General features: G+C 47.7%; 1 protein-coding gene across 4 annotated transcripts; it reads right to left on the bottom strand.

The window, feature by feature from the left end:
- Positions 1 to 392: 392 nt before the first annotated feature.
- Positions 393 to 22,317, bottom strand: LOC146404366 (zinc finger with KRAB and SCAN domains 1). Of its 4 annotated transcripts, XM_085016614.1 has the most exons (8): positions 22,187 to 22,317; positions 13,417 to 13,934; positions 13,020 to 13,173; positions 10,637 to 10,728; positions 10,236 to 10,362; positions 7,584 to 7,697; positions 3,050 to 3,169; positions 393 to 2,467 (listed from the first exon to the last, which is right to left on the bottom strand). In XM_085016614.1, exons 2-7 carry the CDS (start codon positions 13,837 to 13,839, stop codon positions 3,054 to 3,056), a joined length of 1,026 nt encoding a protein of 341 aa, XP_084872740.1. In that variant the 5' UTR covers positions 13,840 to 13,934; positions 22,187 to 22,317; the 3' UTR covers positions 393 to 2,467; positions 3,050 to 3,053. The 4 variants fall into 4 exon arrangements, with proteins under 4 accessions (XP_084872740.1, XP_084872741.1, XP_005661943.2 ...); XM_085016615.1 differs by lacking the exon at positions 3,050 to 3,169; XM_005661886.4 differs by having other exon boundaries at positions 393 to 7,697.
- Between the last annotated feature and the right edge of the window lie 400 nt (positions 22,318 to 22,717).

The following is a 22,717-nucleotide window of genomic DNA, read 5'->3' as shown; positions in this document are numbered from 1 at the left end:
CCACTGCGCCACGAGGGGAACTCCTGTTTTCTTTTCTTTCTTTTTTTTTTTTTTTTGGCTTGTTAAGGCCACATCCGTGGCATATGCTAATTCCCAGGCTAGGGGTCAAATTGGAGTCGCAGCTACCAGCCTATGCCACAGCCGCAGCCACTTGGGATTCGAACCCCACCTGCGACCTACACCACAGTTTATGGCAATGCTCGATCCTTAATCCTTAACCCACTGAGCAAGGCCAGCGATTGAACCCGAATCCTCATGGATACTAGTTGGGTTCTTACCGCTGAGTCACAGTGGGAACTCCCAGTTCTAGGTTTTGACTTTGAAATTGTACTTTTACCCAAAATATGAATTTTACACAACAAAGGACAACAAAAAACAAACATCACAACTACTGCCACCTAGAGATGATAATTTATTGTTTTACCATGACCCAGCAGAGAAACAACATAAAGAGAATATTACAAATCCCAATTTCCTTCCCCGACCTCACTACCCTAACATTTTTTTTTTTTTTTTGTCTGACACCACCGGCCTCCTAAAATGGACGACTATAAATGCATATAAATTTTACTTTGCTGCCATTGCTTGTGATTGAAACTTTCGATCAATGTTCAAGTTATTATTTTCAATGGAGGAGGTTCCTAGCTTTAAAAAATAAGAATATCTCTTTTCCTCTAAGACTCCATTATTTATTAAAAGAAGCCTTTCTAGAAATGTTAATGAGGATTTTTAAATGAACAGATGCAATTTACAAATCACTTACTGAACAGAGACAAGCAGCTGGACTCTTCAAAGACCCAGAGAAACGAAAAGGCCAGGTTTTAACAGCAATAACTTACTTCTGCAGGTATACAAAGACAAACAAGTTTCTCCTTTTGGTCTAATTTATTCTAAACTAAAAGAAACTAGGACCTGACAAAACAGGAAAAGGTCTGTTTCATTCTGTGTACAGATGAACAAGACAATGCCTGAGTTAGCTCTCTATATAGATTTAGGCTTATCATGTTGACCTGGTTGTAATAATCTATATTTAACTCAAAGTTAATAAAAATACATGTTCATTTTAAAATAACCGCAGATTTTGCTTGCACATCCCACCCTGTGCCCCTAAGCTCATGTATTTTTAGTACAAGATCTTCCCGCACAATCACCATCCGCCTCCTCCCACCCAGCCCCCCTCACACGGCTTTTCACAGTAAGAACCCCTGCAACCAGCAGAAGCACCTCCAAGTCAAATATGCTTTGTCCTTGCCTGGGCAGACGGAAACCTTCCTGCAACTGGTAAATGGTGCAAAGGGTTGGGGTGTGGGTGGGGGGTGGGCAGGCCGTGGCTCCCGACAACGCTCCCCGCCCCCCAGGCCTCAGACTCTTCCTGAGCTGGGAGGCCGGCCCTGAAACCCCTCCTCCCCACTCTCCTCCCTGACCTTGTCTGGAGACTAACTGATAGCGACCTGGGGCCATGGCAGCTGCCCAGTCCCTTACCCTGGACTAAAGACACTTGAAACCCAAATCAGAAACTAGAACGAAATCCCCAGTTTCCATACCATCTTCCCATCACTCACAGACCTTATTTTCCGTATCTCAAAACACTCAGCCTGACCGCCTAGTGAGCCCTTGCTGAAGGGAGCAAATGCGATTTTAAGACCGATGAACATTCCTCATTATGGTGTAATCTGAAGTGACTCATGATTCTTTTGTAAAAGGAGGTGAGAATCTCAAAGATGAAAAGAAACCTGTTAAAATGACAGCAGATCACTGTTTAGAAGTCAACCGAATTCCACTTGTTACCTTCCACTGTTTTTAAGAGAGAGACATGAGGTTTATGGCATCTACTATTAAACAGAACCAGACAACGTGAAACTCATGTTAAGACACTCCGCATTATGAGATGTTTAAAATATTTCCCAAACGTTTGTTTGACCTGCAGAATTGGAGATGGCTTACCTCCCTGTAACTTCAAGTTTGTTCTACAAAGCTTGGAAAAGTGAAACGGATAATTTCACTTTGAGATATAATAAAAAATTAATTTGAATAGCAAAATAAGTAACTACTTTTAAATGTACAGTAGTATGTCCACTCTAAAAACGAAACCTAAATGTTAGGGAACCTTTTCAAATAACTTTATTATATTCTCCAGTAGTAGCTGAAATAAAAATCTACTCTAACTTCTACGAAAACATCTATTTATACCACTTAATTGCCTTTTCTCTGATTCTCTATTTCGCTTTGCGATCTGCAGACCTTCCTCTGGTTTCCCAGCTGGGGAACCACAGCCCCCGTGTAAATATTTCTGAGAAGTTGCACAGAGCAGAACACGCAAAAAGATGCCTCCTCTGGCCAGTATTGCTGTCGCTGTTTGACTACGTTTTAATACTGTGACTCCAGTTCGCACAAGGACTCTTCCGGGAAGATGGCAGGATGAACCCGGCTGGCTCGCTTTAGATGAGTACATCAGGGTGACCAGACCCTGCAAGAAAAGGTGATTAACTCGAGGACAGAAATTAGGAAAAAAGTTCTTTCACAGCCAAGACTCTTCACAAGCCCTCTCTCCTCCTAATCACAAGCCTGGGGAAGGAAGCGGGGGCAGGGGAGGTACACAGGAGCCGGCCAAGAGGAGAATCTCAAAATGCTTCTTAAGCCTTCCTGCAATGCCACGAATGGGATGCATCTGTGCCTATTTTCCAGGAAAGAGCCCATCGTGGTGCTCTTCTACCCCCATTTTTCGAAGCACAAAGATTTACGAGTTAGTGGGGGAAGCGGGACTACGGTTTAGAGCATCCGGTCAAGGTTAAGTGGTCCCACTGGCCTTCCCAGGACACTCCCTTCTCCCAGGTCATGGAGCAGACCTTACTCCCCCCGCAACGAGCTCAGAGAACCCATTCTCATTGCCTGACGTGGTGATCCGGCAGCTAGGAGGTCAACTTCCTGGCTTTGCGGAGAAAGCTCTCAGGAAGCCGCTAATGTTTATAGGAACTGTTCCATTTTAGTGCCCGATTAACCTGTCTCTCCTAACGAATCTACTCATCTCCTCTCTGGACATGATAAGCACCAAACTATGAAGATTTCTTCTCCTCTTCTCCCTTCTCAGTTCTGTGAACTGGCGTTTCGTCCATAACCACATCAACTTCATGACTCACTCCAGATCTTTGCTCTCTTGGAGTGATGTCTTCTGTCAAATAGATTAAAATAAAATACATTATCTGTTTACAGGGAATATACAGAATAACAGGGGCTAGAGGTACAAAACACAGACACCGACGGTACAGTCGTACAAAATATATAGAAGTACCCAATGTTGACAATCTTTGTAAGAAGTTGTACATTTTGCTATTTCTTTAGCATTTCCCCACTTTTTTTTTTTTTTTTTTTTTTGTCTTCCATGGATCCTCTGGAGTTAAGATTGAGCTTCTGCAGTGTTTCTGAAATTCATTACATGATCGGAACATACTGACGGAATTCACTTTCTGCCCAAAGCAGTGAGTGCTATACAAGAAAAGTTCTCCTCACACAGAATATTCATAACGTTTATGTACAGTGTCAGCTTTCTGCTGCTCAGGGCTGAGATGGGATGAAAGGCTTTGCCGTATGTATCACATTCAAGAGGCTCCTTCCTGGAATGAATTCTCTGCTGTATGTAAGATGTGAGCTGTCTCACATATCAGAGGTGTCAACCTCTCTGTGCATATGTAGCAGTTTCACTCTTACGCCTTTAAGAAAACGCTAAGTGCCCTACATAATCAAGATGCCTCATCCATCTATAGCCTTAGGCTTTATTTAGCTTTGCCTAATGGGAAGAAGTAGGAACAAATACCCTACCAGCTTGAAGAATTTTTCTTCTCTTCCTGGCAAGGTTAAAGTATATTTTTTAAAACCTCTCAAAAACGTCTATGGGGTCAATTAGCATGCCAACAGTTAACTATAGAGTACTTAAACTGTAAACAGACTTCAGCCAGTCAAGAACTTCTGAATGACTCTCCTGAACATGAATTAGATGCTATAAACCTTTTGGACCATGACCCAGTCACGCGGTGCACGGAGCAGCTGATAAAAGACGTGAACGCGGTGCAAATGGTTTTAATACAACAGCGGTAGCCTGTTTTCTTCAGAAGACATGCCTTCAAAAAGCTGCTTCTGCTGAGGATCTGAAGCAACCCCAGGAGCCGTGCCACAGCCTCAGGACGATGTTGCAGTAAAATGGGAATTAAATGTGGGGCACAGGTTCTACGTCATTTCCATTAAAAAAAAACCCCCAAAACAAAAATGATGGCTGAATTATATTGGCATGTAGTTGCTGCTCAAAAAGGCCAATGTGGAACTAACCAATGTTTTCCCTCTTCCGAACAGTCGATGCTTTGATCAGCATCTGGAATTAAGCACCTCACTGCTTCTAGTGGTTTCCTGGAAGCAAAAGTCTTCGCTCAAAAGCACCAGCAGCTTTCTGCGCAACCATCACTGTGTCTTACTTTGAAGAAAATCCCTCAAAGCATTTACTCTACTTTTACTTTGCTATAAAAGTTACTTAGGTTTGCTCTTCTGGAGTACCTCTCCTGTTTTTCTTAAATTGGATAGAAATACTCTTGTCATCAGCTGACTTCCCGAAGTTCCCGCAGGCGGTGCTTGATACAAGGGCTTAGAAGCCACAGGGAAGCTGAAGTTGGTCCCAGGTATAGAGAGAGGCCGGAGAATTAGTTCTGTGCAGAATGTCAGCCTGGACGGGAGCAAGAGGCCACAGTGGCCCTCACCTCCTCGGCTCCCCATGAAGTGACGAATGACCAGTTTTATTGACAGAAAACTCTCAAACTCCTTGCGGGGGAGGAAGAGGGGGGGTGTCTCCAGTTATGGGGACAGTCTTCAGGGGTGTGGTTGGTTGGCCTGTTTCTAAGCTCCCGCAAGGCTGTTGCAAGCAATCACATGCTCTCACGAGCAGTCATCTCTAGCTGAGGCCCTGACGGCTTCGTATGCCGCCTCGATACCTGGGTCTCTTGTATGTGTATCTGAAAATGGTGTCATGAGCTTCCATGCAGAAGCTGACGCATCCTCCTGCACAGGTGACGGGAAAGATCAGAGTTTCATAAGCTCCCCTCAGTCCTCAGCGAGGAGAAACAGAGAAGACTGTGCGGTGTGTGCGCCTGTGATACAACCACATCCCCGCAGGTGGGTGAATTTCCAGCGAAACAGACACGTTTAGTAATTGCCAGCTAATGATGTCAAATGTGTTTTCGAAGTTTCTGGAAGGTGTGGGGGGAAAAAATGCTCCCTCCTACGTTCCTTCTTCGGAAAAACAACAAAAATCACACCTTCTGAACTTTCTTATTTACAGTTACAAGTGGATTCAGAAAGTGCCCAAGCATCACTGTTCAGAAGCTGACTGAAGAAATTCTGTAAGATCTTCGCCACAGAAAGACGTCAAGCACTGGCCTTGGTTAAGTGTTCGTATTTTTTTTTATTATTATTTTTGGTCACACCCGCCGCATGCGGACGTTCCGGGGCTAGGGATCAAACCCGCCCCGGCCGCCGCAGGGACGGCGCTGGATCCTTAAGCCGCTGAACCACACGAGAACGCCCCGTTTTTCTTAAGAGGATGCGGACACAGTTTCTGACATTCCATGGTATTTACTCTCTGGTTTGTGTTTAGAGAGAGTCCATGCAGGCGGCTTACCAGCGCCTTTTCTTTTTTCTTTGATATTTAGGACCGAAATAGCATCCGACCCTGGAGCGTGAGCACGCCCTGGGCTCTGGAAGTCCTCTCCCCAAGCGGGCCGAGGTCCCCGTATCTCGGTACCCGGGACCCACAGGCTTTGTCATAAAGGTCAAAGTCCTGCTGGACATGAGACATAAGGAGCACTTCCTATGTGTTCAGCACTGGCTATAGCGCTGTTGGGATCCAAACACATCCTGTGACGACAGACGACAGAAGCATCTCTGGGGGAGTGATGCCAACTTTCACACACGAAACAGTGACGGATTAAGAGACAGTACACAATCAAGTGCTACCTTGTGGAGAAATGCATCTAGGAGTGCCATGGTGCTTGCGGGGTTTCACCAAGGGAAGGGAGAGACGTGTTTTTGAATTGCTGTTGCCACTTTCAGTAGAATTTCTCTCAGGGGTGAGGACAGAACCATCCACATGTGTGGCCTTCCTTTGGAACTGCAGACTGGTGCACGTACCCTCTCTTTCGAGAAGAGATAGAAATCTTTGGTTTGATACTGATGAGCAGAGTCCGAGATTTCTATAGCTTTGGTAGGCTACCAGTGACCGTATATAACTTACCATATATATATATATATATATAACCATATATATATATATAACTAGTTTGAGCAGCATGTCCCAATGTCGTTTCTGTTTGAACTGTGCCTTTTTTGAGAAGTAAGGTTCAGCAAGGTACGGCTGGCCAAGCAGGGCTTGTGTGAGGCGAGCGGGTTTCATTTTGACAGAGCCCATCTTAATCTCTCAATTGTGTTTCGTGGTTGGCCAAGAGCGCCCTCAAGGGAGCCTCGTTCCTGGAAAGCCTGATGTTTTCCCACGGGTGCGCGTCTGTCCTGCGTGGACACAGCACGTGGGCTATTTACATGACCAGCTTCTCCCTGCAGGGGCTGAGGGGAAGGAAGAATCACCTGCCCACAGACGAGGCAAAGGCAGAACACTGCTGACCTAACTGGAAGGATCCTTAAGTGTGATTTTTCTTGTTTTTGTAACCTGTTGAGGCTGGTTTTTTTTTTTTTTTCCCTCCTCCGTGGGCACCCATCTCTGAAATAGTTTTAGCAACAAAAGGGGGAAACGGCTTGTGGACAAGGGCTCCTTTACACACAGCTCTTCAGGAAGGCTCCAAAAGCATCGAGGGAGGCCGGGCTGTACTCGGAGGCTCTCTCGCGCGTGTGGATTCTGTGATGCAGAGTGAGCGTGGAGCTCCGGGTGAAGGCCTTGCCGCACTTGGTGCACTTGTACGGCTTTTCTCGGGTGTGGATCCTCCGATGCAAAATAAGGTAGGAGTTTCGGTTGAAAGCTTTTCCACATTCGCTACATTCATAGGGTTTCTCCCCGGTGTGGATTCTCTGATGCTTGGTGAGGTCTGAGCTCTGGCTGAAGGCCTTCCCGCACTCGTTACATTCATAGGGCTTCTCCCCCGAGTGGATTCGCTGATGCAGGATGAGATTGGAGCTGTGACTGAAGGCTTTGCCGCACTCGTTACATTCATGAGGCTTCTCTCCCGTGTGGATTCGCTGATGCAGGACAAGGTTCGAGTTGAGACTGAAGGCTTTCCCGCACTCGCTACATTCATAGGGCTTCTCTCCAGTGTGGATTATTTTATGGCGAATAAGGCTTGAACTCCGTGTGAAGCATTTACCACATTCATCGCATCTGTGGGACTTGGCGCCCGTGGGGGCTTCTTCGGGGGTGGTAAAGTTTGAGCTCAGGCTGAAGCTCCTTCCCAGCCCTTTACCCTTCTCCCGCGGGCCTCTCTCGCCTGGGCTGGGCTTTTTCTCCTTGGCTGCAGCTGGCCCCAGATCTCTCTTTTCTTTGCCAGTTTTCTCCTCAGCGTTTCTCTGCTGCCTTTCAGCTACCCTGCCCTGCTGCTCACGTTTTTCTCCGAAATCCTTCTGGAATTTTCCTGCCGTCTCCCCATGGGATGCTGCGTCTTCTGCACTTTCGGCCTTTGAGGTGGACTCTTCCTTCTCAGTCCTGTTTTCACCACCTGACACGATAAATAGAAAACACAAATAGCACCCTTCCCTTTCGAATATCTCAGCTCGCCAAGCGATGGTGTTTCCCTACATGCATGCAGAAGGACCTCACAGTGTGAACTGGCTACAAGACAGCAGAAAAACAAGGGGAAAAGCACAGGGACAACAGGGAGCACAGCTGGGAAATGAGAGGGCAGGTGACAGTGGAAAGGAGAACAGAGGGAGTGTGCAGGGAGGAGGAGAGGGAGCCGAGGGGACAGAGCCGGGCAGGACGGGAAGGGATGAGTTGCTAAGGAACACAAGAGGCCCCAACCCATGGTTCTATAATCTGATCACTTGGTAATTAATTTGAAGCAAATAAGTACACATTAAAAAAAAAAAATCATGTTCTAGGAGTTCCCGCTGCCGTGCAGTGGGTTAAGGGTCTGGCGTTGCTGCAGCTGTGGTGTAGGTCCCAGCTGCAGCTCAGGTTTGATCCTAGCCTGGGAACGTCCCTAATGCCTCGAGTGTGGCTGGAAAAAAAAACTAAAAAATTACGTTGCAGTTCTAATCTAAGTATTTATAGTTAACAACAGAGAGTGGACAAGTCTTTCCTAGAAAATGGTAAGTGGCATTAGCAGAAAGAAAGGAAGACTTAATAAAGGGAAAGCAGTCACTCTGCCAGTTCTGTGAGATCTATTGACAAGGCGAGAGTTCACGGGCAAAGTGAGTGCTGAACCTGGAAGGTCAGGCAGCCCTTCGGACACCGCGAAGAGCTTCTCTCCACCAGCGAGAGCTGCACAGAGCTGACAGTGCTCAGGTCACGGGGATGAGATGAAGAAGCTGGTTGGGGCATTAGTACATGTACGTAAATCCTTCACTGACAGAAGACTGAGTATTACTGGGAACAGAGAAGAAGATGTTAACAATTCCAGAGACAGCACACGAAGGAGGTAACAGAAGAAAATAAAATTGTACAAATGTGAGCTGATCCTCTCACTTTGGTAATCTGCACACAAAAACACTGGGATATTCTTTTTATTGTGGACTGCAATATTCTGTGTGCCAGTTTTTTTTTGGTTTTGTCTTTTTGCCATTTCTTGGGTCCCTCCCGTGGCATATGGAGGTTCCCAGGCTAGGGGTCCAATCGGAGCTGTAGCTGCCAAGCCTACGCCAGAGCCACAGCAACTCAGGATCTGAGCCGCATCTGCAACCTATACCACAGCTCACGGCAACGCTGGATCCTTAACCCACTGAGCAAGGCCAGGGATTGAACCTGCAACCTCATGGTTCCTAGTCGGATTCGTTAACCACTGCGCCATGACGGGAACTCCTTGTGTGTCAGTTTTTAAGCAGAGACTGAGGACTGTTTAGTAACATACCCTATTTTATATATGTTTACATATCTATGGAAGAAACATCATCCCCAATCTAGTCTTCATTTACTTGGCCTTCAGAAACCTTCCCAAGTAGGTCTGCACTATCCCAAATATGCAACCACTGAGTGAGGGGAACAGCTAACCCCCCCGACTTTAGTGATGAAATCACATAAATACTGACCCCTTGGTAAGGAAGAGGGAATCAGTCCCTTTCTTTTGGATTCCAAGCCGAGGTCCTGGACGATCTGCAAAGCTCCCTGGCTGTTTCCAATGTTCTGCTCTGTTTTAACCTAGTGCGGGGTGGGTACTACCTGGCTCGCAAACACAGGTCAGAATTTTGGCTTAATTTTCACCTCATCCAAAGAGTAACTAGTAAGAAACCACAAACTCCAGTTCTGCCTATGGGTCCAAACAAACCCGAGGTTTCTGGAGTAACAGCCTCTCTGCAGTTCCCCCTCCTGCGCCCTCCCCCAGCAGAGGTCTCAGGAAGCGGCCTTCCCTTGTCAGGACTGACTGGAGAGCCTCCTGCACTAACGTCTCCCAGGGGGTGGGGTCTAAGAGAGACAGATGGGACTGTCAACTGTGTCACCTTATCTGGCTGGTGCCTCTCAGAATGTCTTTGTTCTGACTACACACCCAGGAGCCAGAGCTCTTCCTGGAAGATCATGAGGTTTGGAACCTGGGAATCGTGACCCTAAGGGAGGTACCGGCGCAGGCTCCTGGCATCAGACAAAGCTGGTGCCAAGCAGCACTCACAGGAGGCAAGACTGAAAGCCTAGGGAAAGATGCCTGGTAGGTTCGGGAATGGGGTCCCAGGCTAGGAGCACATCGATGATCGGCTCTCGCCTGGCCCTCTACGCCGGGACATAGAGACACCCGCCCCCACAACAGAAGCACCTAAATCCACAGGGAATGAAGCAGAAGGCGTCCCGGCGATGGAGTGGTTAAAGAGGTGGGGATTCAGAATCCAAGAGTATTTCTGCTTTCAAACAGCAAAAACCACCCAGAGGTAAAAAATCCACCCTGAATGAGGAAGTCCCAGGGCCAGACTTTCGGGGTTAAATAAGCACAACTGTTCTCATTCTCTGTCTGGAGAAAGGGGCTCAGTGGGCTCTGAGGGCAGAGATCCCTCAACTAACCGAAAAAGAGGCAACACAATCTCATCAGACAATCATCCTGCATCAGTCTTACCCTGGGAAATCACGTTCCCATAGTTCTCCTGCCTGCTGTCCCTACTGAGATTCCTCCGAGCCAGGTTCTGACATCCCCACTCCTCCAGGATGAGGGACACGGCCATGTCCTCGATCTTCACCATTGCCTGAAATAACAGGAGAGCCCCACACTCAGTTCCCCCAGGCTCAGGGACAGTCCCACTGCCCGAATGGGGAGTCGGGGATGGAGGTGACTGCGAACCTCCAGAAGGCTGGTAAAGAAGAGGGGACCATGCCAGGCTCTGGGGGGCGGGCGGGGAGTGGGCTGCTCTGTGGGCAGGGGCATGAAAAGCCAGTGTCCGGGGCCACGGCTGCTGGAAAAGCTCCGGGAAGAGAGGCTGACACGAGGGCCTCAGGAGGGCGGAGGGGCCCACAGCTCACCTGGGAATCTGCCGTGAGCAGTGAAGACGCCATCGCCTGGTCTCTGGGACTCCCCTCCTGAGGAGGGGCAGGAACATGGGTGGCAGGGAGAGCTGGGGGAGGAGAAAGGAGCTGTGAGTAAAGCCAGCTCTGCTCTGGGCCTCTCCTCAAAGAAGGGCCCAGGGGCACCCTCTTTCCTGAACCAGCATGTCTGATGTTTGATGTTCAGCTACAGAACTGATAACTACAGACACTACAGCAAAGACAAAGCACGAACTGCATCTTCTCAAGACTTCTGTTCTTAAGCAGGAGTAACCAGGAGTCATAAAAGGGTTCTTAAAAACAGCTGGTTTAAAAGAAGGGGAAACTGAGGCCCCAAGAGGGTAAATGACTTGCCTACTGTCACATTGTTAAGAACGGCAGAGCCAGAACTACAGCTTCCTATTCTCAGCCACAGACACGAGGGCTTAGGGTTAGGGTTAGGGTTAGGGTAAGATTCAGGCCATGATTTGAGTCTGGGTCATAATTTAATTTTCTCCAGTCCAAGGAACAGTGTACCAGGACATCAGAATCCTATTTAGTTGTGAAAAATGAAACAGTCTTAAAAATCTTTAGTAGTAATATCTTGAAAAACAGGGCAAGAAGGGGCTCTTCTTGCTTCTGGGTAAGTTCTGGCCATGTTTTGTCCCTCTATGTTTCTCCCTCACGTAGCAAAGGTGTTTTGATAAAATATGTACATGGTTCGAAGGATAATGAGACACAAGTGTATAAAGGCAGGAGCTGACACTCCTCTAATAAAAGACATCTACAGGATAGGATCTCACTAACTGCAATGTATAAGAAAAACTGGAAAAATTTTGAGCTGCAAAATTAAAACCTTCCCTTCCCAAGTCATGTTACATTTGGAAGCGTTACTGGTAAACAGATGACATTACTATGCTGCAAAGATACTAGAAAAACGAATTTGAAACGAAATGACTACATCTTGCAACGATTCCAGACCCTACAGGAAAAAGGTAAGCTAAAGCAAAAGGTGCACAGATCAAGCACCGAGCACGCGAACCGCCTGAGAGTCAGGAAACACCCTGGAAGCTGAAGAGCACCGAGAAGAAACTGAGAGGAGGGCGAGTGCCCCGATTCCGTGAAGAGCTGTTTACTGGGTGACGACCCCACTACACACCAGGGTCTCGAAGGCTGTTACTCTGACAACCTGAGGCCCTAACCTGGCACTTAAAACCAGGAACATCCTCTTCAATCTCCTGATTTCACCCCGGGGAGTGTGGCGGGGGCTCACAAGCCCTCGGAGGACAACTGGGGCTGGTGGGCAGTGGTGGATTCATTTTTTTGTGTCTTTTTGCCTTTTCTAGGGCCGCTCCTGTGGCATATGGAGATTCCCAGGCTAGGGGTCGAATCAACTCGGAGCTGTAGCCGCCGGCCTACACCTAGGCCACAGCCACAACAATGGGGGATCCAAGTCGTGTCTGCGACCTACACCACAGCTCTCTGCAATGCCCAATCCTTAACCCACTGAGCAAGGCCAGGGATCGAACCCGCAACCTCATGGTTCTTAGTCGGATTCGTTTACCACGGAGCCACAGCGGGAACTCCAGCAGTGGTGGATTCAACATTATGGCGAGCTGGTTTACAGAGGTTTCTCCAGCATGCGGATGCTGCCTACCCTCCAGAACGCTGCCTTAAGCTCTAATGTTCCTACCCTAAGTGTCATCACAAATAAACGCAATGGTTAAGGAATGTGCCTTTATCAACTCTTTTTTTGTTGCTGTTGCCTTTTTTTAGGGCCACACCAGCGACATATGGAGGTTGCCAGGCTAGGGGTCGAATCGGAGCGGTAGCCGCCAGCCTAAACCAGAGCCACAGCAACGCGGGATCCGAGCCGAGTCTGCAACCTACACCACAGCTCACGGCAACACCAGATCCTTAACCCACTGAGCAAGGCGAGGGATTGAACCCGCAACCTCATGGTTCCTAGTCGGATTCATTAAACACTGCACCACGACGGGAACTCCAACAAAATGAATTTTTAAATGACCCTTTTAAAGATAATTTACAACACACCAGAGTGTTGGATATATGGCACCTCTTCTCAGCACCTCCCTATAAAAAAAAAAATCTGCTAGACGTCCAGAATGCTAACACGATCCAATATGTAACGTCCACACAAGTTCACTATGCACATTTCATTTCCCTCCTCAGTCACATTATTTAACTCCTGAGATTGGTAAATCATATTTCCTTTGACATTTAGTTATAATTCCTCTGTCAATATTGATGACAACAGAAACGAACATGCTTCTTTATTACAGGCCTTCAGCAACACAGAGAGGGCGCTCCCAGCCCGAACAGTCTGTTTCCTCCCCCGCCACGTGAAAACTCTGCTTCTCACCTCGCGGTTGTGAGAGGCGGGGTTTCCGAGATGAATGCTTGAAATGGGACGGGGTGGCCTCGTGATGAAGGTCAAAGCTCGAAGACTCCTGTACTGGATCCAGAGGCACCATCCCCCTTGCGAGCATCTCAGGTCCATGAACCTGACCTGGGACCTGAGGACAAATAGGTTGGACTTGTGGGTAAACCACTTTTTAAACAGGAATTTAAACAAACGAAAAGACAGTCAGTACACCTGTGGATGCAGGAGGGAGAGGGCCGGAATGCTTAAGAGCCAAGCAGCGCGGGTAAAAGCGCCACAAAGACTATCATACCAGCTTTAAATCAGCAACGTTTTCTTTGCTCCAATCTCAAAGTCCCCCAGCTGCTCACACATGCTAGGTTTCACCCCTTCTCACCTGCTGTCCCGATAAATCAAGCTCCAAATCTTCCAGAAGGGTCACGGCCTCCTCCCCACTATCGGGACGGTATTCCTGCAGCCAGACCTGCAGCTCCTTGGGCAGAATGGAGAGGAACTGCTCCAGCACCAGCAGCTCCAGGATCTGCTCCTTGGTGTTTATTTCTGGCCGTAGCCACTGGTGACAAAGTTCCTTTAATCGACTAAGGGCCTCTCGAGGCCCAAAGGTGTTCTGGTAGCAGAAGTGCCGGAAGCGCTGGCGGAATATCTCTGGGTCGGGAGGAGGGGACTCCTGCAGGCTGGTGTCCTGCCCCCACATGTGCTCCTCCTCATCTTCCTCCTCCACCTTCACTATCACGATGCCGTCCTTCTCCTGGGCAGCCTGGGGGGACAGACCCGTGGCTTCCCTCGACTCAGCGGTCATTATTCAGGCTCAGGAACCTGACTTGTTCCGAACAGAGTCTGTGCTCTCCCTTCTGTCCTCGGAGATGTTTTCTGATATCTGGTTCAGTACTGATCCTGAAGCAGTAAAAAAAAAAAGAAAGAAAGAAAGAAAGAAAGAAAGAGTTGTTCGTACCTTTGCTAACGTGTTGCTAACAGTTCATACAAGGCTACAAACAGGCACGAAAAATGCCTCCAAACAGTAAAGGAAAAAAAAAAACCTCCAGAGCTGCCCTGTCCTTCGGATATTAAGGCTGGCAAACAGACCCCCAACTGGTGAGTTCCACCCTCGGGGTGTTTGCCTGAGTCTGGGGAGGAAGCAGGTTCTGACATCATGTGTTTACCCGCCCAGCCCAAGGAGAGTCAATGTCAGCGGGGTGCCAGGCACCAGCCTGGAGCAGCACTTCCTTCCTCCCAGAACAACCCTGGCAGGAAGATGCAACTTCGAGCAGCAGCACCGTTTCACAGATGACACGACCCCGAGGGGAATGACCTAGGTGATGTGCCAGGAGCAGGTGGCTACCTACCTAGTGAAGTCAACACTCAAGCCAGATTTGAAGGCCCCGACTTGCTAATTCACCATCTAGCTATTTCTATTTTCTATTTTATGGGTGCCATGGACAGTACAAAATGATCCACTTTGGATAAAGAAAGAAAATATCAGAATGTTTATTTCAAGAGTGAGAGAAAATAAACCATATTTAATATACGAATTGACACTAACAAGCTCACTTGGTCTAAAATGCTGAACTGTCACATGTCACACAAGAGACAGGCATGGGGGGGCAAAATGGGTCAAGTAACACCAACTTCCAGTTGTAAAATAAGTCCTGGGGATGTAACATACAGCATGGGGACTATAATTAATAATGAAACTGTACTGCATATTTGCAAGTTTCTAAGAGAACAGTTATTAAAAATTCTCATCAAAAAAATTTTTGTAGCTATGGTGACAGATGTTAACTAGGCTTATTATGTTGATCACTTTGCAACATAGGAGTTCCCATTATGGCGCGGTGTCTCTGCAGTGTCAGGACGCGGGTTTGGTTCCTGGCCGTACAGTGGGTTAAAGGATCCAGCACTGCTGCAACTGCAGCTTGGATGCCTGGCCAGGAAACTCTATATGCTGTGGAGGGGCCAAAAGCAAACAAACAAAACAAAACCCAAAAGCTCTGCAATATATACAAATACTGAATCACTATACTGTACACCCAAAACTAATATATGTCGAATATACCTAAAATAAACAAACAAAAACGAAAAAGAGAGAGAAAGACAAATAGCTTTTAAGATTCTTGTAGAGAAACTATAATTAGGGGAAATACTAACGATGCAAACATTCACAAACAAGAAAATGGCACAGCTGAAGCTTCTACCTAGAGCAATTTAAAAAAATTTTTGGCCGTGCCCATGGCACGTGGCAGCTCCTGGGCCAAGGACTAAACCTGAGCCACAGCAATGACAACACTGGATCCTTAAACAGGGAACTCCTAGAGCAATTTTGTACTCAGCCAGATTAGAAGGTAAAAACTGGAGTTCCCGTCATGGCGCAGAGGAAACAATCTGACTAGGAATCATGAGGTTGTGAGTTTGATTCCTGGCCTCCCTCAGTGGGTTAAGGATCTGGCGTTGCCGTGAGCTGTGGTGTAGGTCGCAGATGCGGCTGAGATCCAGCGTTGCTGTGGCTCTGGTGTAGGCCAGCGGCTACAGCTCCGATTTGACCCCTAGCTTGGGAACCTCCATATGCCGCAGGTACAGCCCTAAAAAGACAAAAAAAAAAAAAAAAAAAAAAAAAGAAGGTAAAAGCCAATGTTGATCTAACTCAAAACAGGAAGTCAGCCGATAAGTGAGAAAATAGCTGCTTTAAAAAAAAAAAAAAAAAGAGAGTGAGGAAAGAACTATTATGAGAACAGATGTGCCTTGTTACATAACTTTAACTGCCAAACTGATACTCAGTATCCTGGAAAATCCTCGCTGTCTACACATTAAAAAAACTTGGAAATATTTCCCAATCTGTTTAAAAATCTTCCAAATAAATTTTGGCTGGTCTTAAGCCTGTTCACTAAAATTATAAAACAACTTTTGATTAGTTTGTAAGAACAGGTGATTTAAAGGCATGGAAAAGAAGAAAGGGTGGGGGAAAAAACTGTAACTGCAATGTATACATCTAAGGATGACCTGACCCCCTTGCTGTACAGTGGGAAAAAAAAAAAAAAAAAAAAAGTAAAGGCATGGAAAATGGAAATGTACTAGTTGAATTTTAGCAACAAAAATTCAGCATGGCTGGTGGATAGGATCAATCATGACTCACTAATAAGCAAAGTTTCCGCTCTGTAGCGGTTATCCCGTTCCCCTCGCTAATAAGCAGAGTCAACAATGCTTTTCTTCCTTCTGAAATGACAAATCTTTGTGAAGCGTCTTTTTCACTTCTAGAGCCATCAAAAGTAAGGATCAAATTCAAGTTTTAGAGATACGGCTCTTTCACTGCTGAAGCCCTGGGTTCACTCCTTGGTCTGGGAACTGAAATCCCACATTAAGCTGCTGCACAGTGGCCAAAAAACAAAAAAACAAAACAAGCACCCCCTGCCAAGCCGCCACCCACAACAACCAAAAAACCCCCAAGACATCCCCAAAGACTTTCCCTGTAAACATCATAAGAATGTGAAAATTAAGTCATTTGCAAATCACCTAGCCCTTCCCCTTGATTCCTTCAGCTGTTTTGCACCGCACCCTCCCGGCTGCAGGAAGTATATTCTGCTTTTCAACTTCAGAGCAGCCTTACCTGTAAAGTCCTTACGGTTACAAGTAGTCAGCTTCCTAAGCATTTCTGCAGATCTACAGTTTGCAAGGTGTCCCATTAGACTGAGGGGAGTAAAAAGATGAGACGCACGATTCCCATTTTTACACCAATATAGTACAAAGCAGATGTGCCAACCGATCCAAGAGGTTTCAACTCAAATTCTGGAGGCGCTCTGAGTAAGTGACAACAAGGCAGCTTAGAGGAAAGGGTCCCCCTTGAACTGGGGCATCAGGAGAGCCACGACCTCCTAGGAAGAGGCAGTGGGTCCAGGAGATCAGTCCTTTGGTTAGCCTTCTCCCAAGTGGAGGCCAAATAATTCCTGTAAGCATTAGTTTCTTTCATTTCATTCTGAAACGTCAAAAGAAAGACTACCTTTTCCTTTTTATTTTTTGTCTTTTTGCCTTTTCTAGGGCCGCTCCGGCGGCATATGGAAGTTCCCAAGCTAGGGGTCGAATTGGAGCTGTAGCCACCTGCCTATGCCACAGCCACAGCAATGAGGGATCTGAACCGCATCTGTGACCTACGCCACAGCTCACGGCAATGCCGGATCCTTAACCCACGGAGCAAGGCCAGGGATCGAACACACAACCTTATGGTTTCTAGTCGGATTCGTTAGATTCGTTAACCACTGCGCCATGATGGGAACTCCTGGACTACCTTTTCCTGCTATGCTGCCCACAACTATTTTTTTATCACCTTAATTCAGCCTCCACATCTCCCGCCTAACTAGTGCCACAGCCCCACACAGTTGGTTCTCTGGCTCCCATCCCTCCCCCTTCTGAGACAAGCGTACCGTAGTCAATGAGTCTTGCCACGGTCTGCTCTGCTCACCCTCTTTGTCCTCAGTGTCAAGGAGTCCTTGACATCCAATGACTCAGTCTTCAAGCAACACATCCCGCTCTACTTTTCCAGTTTCACCTCCGTTACTTTCCTTAGTGGTGATTCCCGTATTTCAGCCTCCCTGGCCCGTTAATGTTCCCCCCACTCACCCTTCAGGATGGACCCTGTCCTCCCGTGAACACCCGAGTGCCTTCTCTGTTCCTGCCTTACGACACGTCTACTCGCCCTCATCATCATCACTTGAGGGGCAGCTCCTGTTTCCGCCTCCCAACTACATTTTAATTCAGGGACAAGGACTCTCGTCCTCCTTGCACTTACCTCCTAGAGAACTGGGCAGACTTTAGTTCTGTTAAACAGAATAGAAGAAATAACAACAACTCAAACTGTGACAGCCCCCCCTGCCACCTTCTTTCAGCCTTTGGTGGCAATTAGTGGTTAGAGAGCCCACTGATATCTCACGCAGGCTCAGGATCTCGCCTTCCTCCTCTCTGCTCCCCCTACGTGCTTTCATTCTCCAAGCACCAGGGCGAAGCAAGCCTTTGTTCACACTCATTTTTCTGTCTAGTTTCGTGAAGTCCAGCTTCTTCTCTCTTGGTTCATCTGCCGTCTTTTCTCCCTCCCCCTCATGGTGCATCTCCCACCTTTTTTTTTTTTTTTTAATCCCTTTGTCTTTTTAGGGCCACACTCTCGGCATATGGAGATTCCCAGGCTAGGGGGTGAATCCGAGCTGTAGCCGCTGGCCTACGCCAGAGCTACACCACAGCTCACGGCAACTCTGGACCCTCAACCCACTGAGCAAGGCCAGGGATGGAACCCGCAACCTCATGGTTCCTAGTCGGATTCGTTAACCACTGAGCCACAATGGGAACTCTGCATCTCCCACCTTACTCTCAGATGCTTCTTCCTGAAACTCTACAGCCTTGCAGTCATCAACCCCCAGCCCCGGATCCCAGTTTCCCCTCAAGCGCCATTGCCCATGAATTTCTCCCTCTCCCTGCATGAAGCTCTTCCATCCAGCAAAATGAGTCGACTTAATATTTCCTAAATAAGCCTTGTATAGTGACTGCCATCCTGATCTCACATCATACTCAATACCTGGGGCTTCCTTCCCAGTCTTCTCTGCCTTTTCAAATCCTACTTACTATTCAGAGCTAAGCTCAAATGCCACTTGCCCGTCATCTGTTGATGAAGTCTCTAGGAGGCATAACAGTAAGACTGAGGTTAACTGAGTGCTTTCTATGTACGAGGCATTTCGCAAAGCACCCTCGGGAGGTAGGTACAATTACTGCCTCACTTTATGGTGACGACACTAAAGTTTACAGATATCAAGGATCATATCTATGTCCCCAAGGTCAAATGGCAATTATAATGGCAGAGCCAGGATTTGAATTAGGTCCATGGGACTCCTCTCTTCAGCCTCCAACCATCACAGCAAACGTGCTCTGTCCCAACATGTGGGGAAGGAAGCGCTTCCGTGGACACACAGATTCTTTCTAAGAGGAAAACCTATTGGCGGGTGGGGGGGCTCACCTGTCAGCCACTGTTTTCACTGGGGAGCTGTGTGACTAAGGAGACACGGCAGGAGACACAAGTGGGAATCATCTAGACTCTACCAGGGGGACCAGCAAATAGGACAACGGAGCAGAGCCGGAGCACCGACGAGCCTAGTGACAGAAATCTCTTTTAGGCAGGCGCTACTGTGTCTCAGGTAAACCAAGGAGGATAAAGGAGAGGAATCTCGATCTGTGCCCACACCTCGGCTGGTTTTCAAGAGCTGGATACTCCCTGGGTCAGTGGGACTCACAAAGAAGAGATTCTGAGGAGGACCTGAGACCCAAAGGGAGCGATGAAGGCATGGACGCTTCTCTTCTTCCAACTGTGACAGGCACCCCCCGCCCCAAACATTTCTCTGCTCCTGCTCTGGGCAGTAGAAAAGGCCCAACAGCAGCCGACGGACTGGGTTTTAGTTTAGGTTTCAGTCGATCTGAACACACAACCTTTCCTCCTCTCTAAACACCCAGCCCTAATGGTCTCCTCCAAGCTTTTGCTGTGCACGCTGTTACCGTCTTTCTTTCTTTGTAATTTAATATTTCATGCTGTCCTCTTCCGACTGGACAATTGTTAAGGGTATGCACCTTTGCATCTCTTAGACCACTTAATAGGACCTCTTTGCAAGCCCTAGTTTTTGTTGTTTTTTTTTTTAAATACTTGGCTGAATTTACAATATTATTTAGTCTTTTTGCCCATTCATAAGCCAATCAGTGTTGTATGAATTATAATAAACAGGCAAGTCGAAAGAGTTTCATTAAGCTGCACTATCAGCTACCAGCTGATTTTAGGCTAGTTAATCTATGTACAGATATTTTCTCATCTGTACAATGGGGATAAAAAACAGTACCTGTCTCACAGAGTTGTTGTGAGGATTAAATGAGTTAACATATAGGAAGCACTTAAAACAGCATCTGGCATCTAGCAGGCACTAGAGAAGTGTTCATTTTTTTCAGTCATCTTAAGATTGTAACTGTGCTTCCCAATTTGCAGCCTACTTAAGAGATTAAGCAATGGGAGAAATGTTGAAATAGGGAAAGCAGCACAGCTTGGAACACCTGAATTCTAGTCTCTCATGAATAAGTTACACATCCCTCGGTGAGTTATTTAACCTCTCTGACCCCTAGTATCCTTATCTGTCAAATGACGCTTGGAGGGAAGGAGGTCAGGCACAGGGGAGCAGGAAACTACCTCTGGGGTCCCTTTGAGCTGAGAACCATTCAGACACACTCTCCCAGTGAGATAAGATCACCTCCAGTAACTTATTGTTACTAAAGATAAATACCAAAGATTTTCTTACAAAAAAGGCCTGGAGCTACGAGCTCAGTTTATTCCAAAGGCTATCTTCTAAATAGGCCAGTATCTTTTCCAAGCCAGAGTCTTGAAAGTTTAAACAAACTGCCCTCCTCCCATTTTTCAACAGAGTTCTAAAAGGTTTTAAAACATGAAGAAGCTACCTTTTTTTTTTTTTTCTTTAAGGGCCACACCTGCGGGCATATGGAAGTTCCCGGGCTAGGGGTCCAATCCGAGGTGTAGGTGCCAGCCTATGCCTCAGCCAAGGCAACACCGGATCCAAGCTGCATCTGTGACCTACGCCACAGCTTGCCCCAGTGCCGGATCCTTAACCCCCAGAGGGAGGCCAGGGATTGAACCTGCATCCTCACAGAGACAACGTGGTGTCCTAAACCTGCTGAGCCACAACTGGAACTCCGAAAGCTACCTTTAAAAGACATGTAGCTACCCAAAGATGATGACACTCTCTCAGAATGAAAAGGTACGACTTCACATAACGTTCACCTGTATTTAGATACGATATAAAGTTAGAAAACCGTCAGTGCTTAGATCAGGCAGAGAATCAGCAAAAGACTATGGCATGAAGTAGTTAGCTTCTCTGTATTTTAATTTTGGTGAAAACTGCCCAAATAATGAACAAGAATCTTGCATAGTAACCAGGAGACAATACAAACTTGGAGAAACATTCTGGGGCAAATTATCATTTCGGTTCCCTAAATAATAAAGCTATTTCTCCACATTTGGCCACCCAATACAGTAACAGGGCTTTGTTGACTGGTTAAAATGAATCCTCCACAATTCAGTTCAACAAGTATTTATTGACCACCTCCAATCCGCCTAGCACTGGCCTGTACAATAAATGCTTTCTTTGGTCCCAGGCCATGTAACAGCCACTCTCTATAATGAAAGTACCGTATTGTGTACGGGAGGGAGGGGAGGGGGGCAGTGTCAGGCTGAAATGTAGCTGAATCTTTCAACTACGCGGACCAAAATCAAAGAACTTCAAAGCTGGAAAGGCCTTTTGAGAAAACCTAGTGGATTTTATCAATGACAAAACAGGTGGGGGACGTGTCTGGTCTTATCCAAGGTCATTCAGTTAAACAGTCTCCTAATGGCCCAGCGCAATTCCCACAAATTCTCATTCCAAGTCAAGCAGAGTGACTACGACCCAGAAATGAAAAATCCACCTAATCTTTCAGCCTTCGAAATATTTCCACAAAGCTGAGAGTGGGATGGCCATAATCCCTACCAGATCCGAATCACATCTTCATCCCCTCTGACTAGGCTTCAAAGACTCTTTAATCACCGCTCGGGGGTGGGGGTGGGGTGCAGAGAAGCAGGTGATCTGGAAACACATATGCGGCACCTCGAAACGTGTCCATTTCTCGGACTTCCGCATTTTTCACCTCGAGATCCTGCAAGGACCCCGAAAAAAAAAAAAAGTCTCTCACTGGAATCAAAGCAAATGGCGACGAAGGCAGAGCAGGGAAAAATCAGACAGGGGTCGGTTCGCTCGCGACCTGGTTCTCAGAAACGTCAAACGACGATGACGACACTGCAGGCGGGCGGCCCAGAAGGGGCCCGCAGACAGCAGCTCCCCAGGTCTCCCAGGAACCCCGGCCAAGGACTGTCGCCCCCTTCCCGCCTGGATCCGGGGTAGGGCGAGGACGTCTCCCCCGGGGGACGGCGCTGCCTACGGCTGGGCCTGGAAAGGGGACGGGGGCACGGACCCGCTTCACGCTGCGCCCTGGCAGCCCGGAGGGGACCCGGGGGCCGCAGCTGCGGAGCCCACCCCCATGCACACCCCTGCGGCCCCGCCCGCCCCCCAGAGGCCGGCCCCAAGTCTCACCGTGAGCCCCGGGAGCGGCCTGGGGGCGCTGGGCGAGCAAGGGGAGCTGACTCTGGGGCTCAGGCCGGCCGAAGGGCGCCGCACACGGACCTAGGCCCTCCTGACGCCTCGACACAGACACAATGAGTCACAAAGGCCGGAAGTGTGTCAGCACCTCGCCTTCCGGGACTGCGCCGCGCTTCCGGGTCCTCTCTAGGAGCGCGGGAGGATTTGGCATCTCGGTGCCCGAAAGCTGGACCCGGCCCCTACCCTGCAGCGGTCCAGCCTCCCGCCTGGGGGTTCTCTCCCTCAGCCTGCGCGCCCAGAATTAAGGCTGGGACCAAGGGGAAGGGGATTCAGGCTTTACGGGATACTGTTCAGCTCTGACACCCGTCCATCTGATAATTCGATTTCTCCTCTTCCACCTCAGGCAGCGCTTGTAGTAATTATAGTTATTATCAAACAATAATAATACTTAGTAATTGTATGTCTGAGGCGGAGGAGCTGAAAGAAGGGTGTAGACAGAGAAAGATCAAAGCGAAGCCAGGGATG

Source organism: Sus scrofa, chromosome 3, assembly GCF_054392235.1.
Source record: "Sus scrofa isolate SSC_HxYL_T2T_F1_AM1 chromosome 3, Sscrofa_HxYL_maternal_Yorkshire_Landrace_v2.0, whole genome shotgun sequence".
Classification (NCBI taxonomy): Eukaryota; Metazoa; Chordata; class Mammalia; order Artiodactyla; family Suidae; genus Sus; species Sus scrofa.
This window is presented reverse-complemented; position numbering and strand designations above follow the sequence as displayed.

What these genes read in the sequence shown, in the direction of transcription:
- LOC146404366 (XM_005661886.4), bottom strand. Translation starts at nt 13,839, where the DNA reads ATGACCGCTGAGTCGAGGGAAGCCACGGGTCTGTCCCCCCAGGCTGCC. An exon ending in TTGATTTATCGGGACAGCAG is followed by an intron (nt 13,174 to 13,416) that starts GTGAGAAGGGGT and finishes ATTTGTCCTCAG; the next exon opens with GTCCCAGGTCAGGTTCATGG. An exon ending in CCGCCTCTCACAACCGCGAG is followed by an intron (nt 10,729 to 13,019) that starts GTGAGAAGCAGA and finishes CTCCTCCCCCAG; the next exon opens with CTCTCCCTGCCACCCATGTT.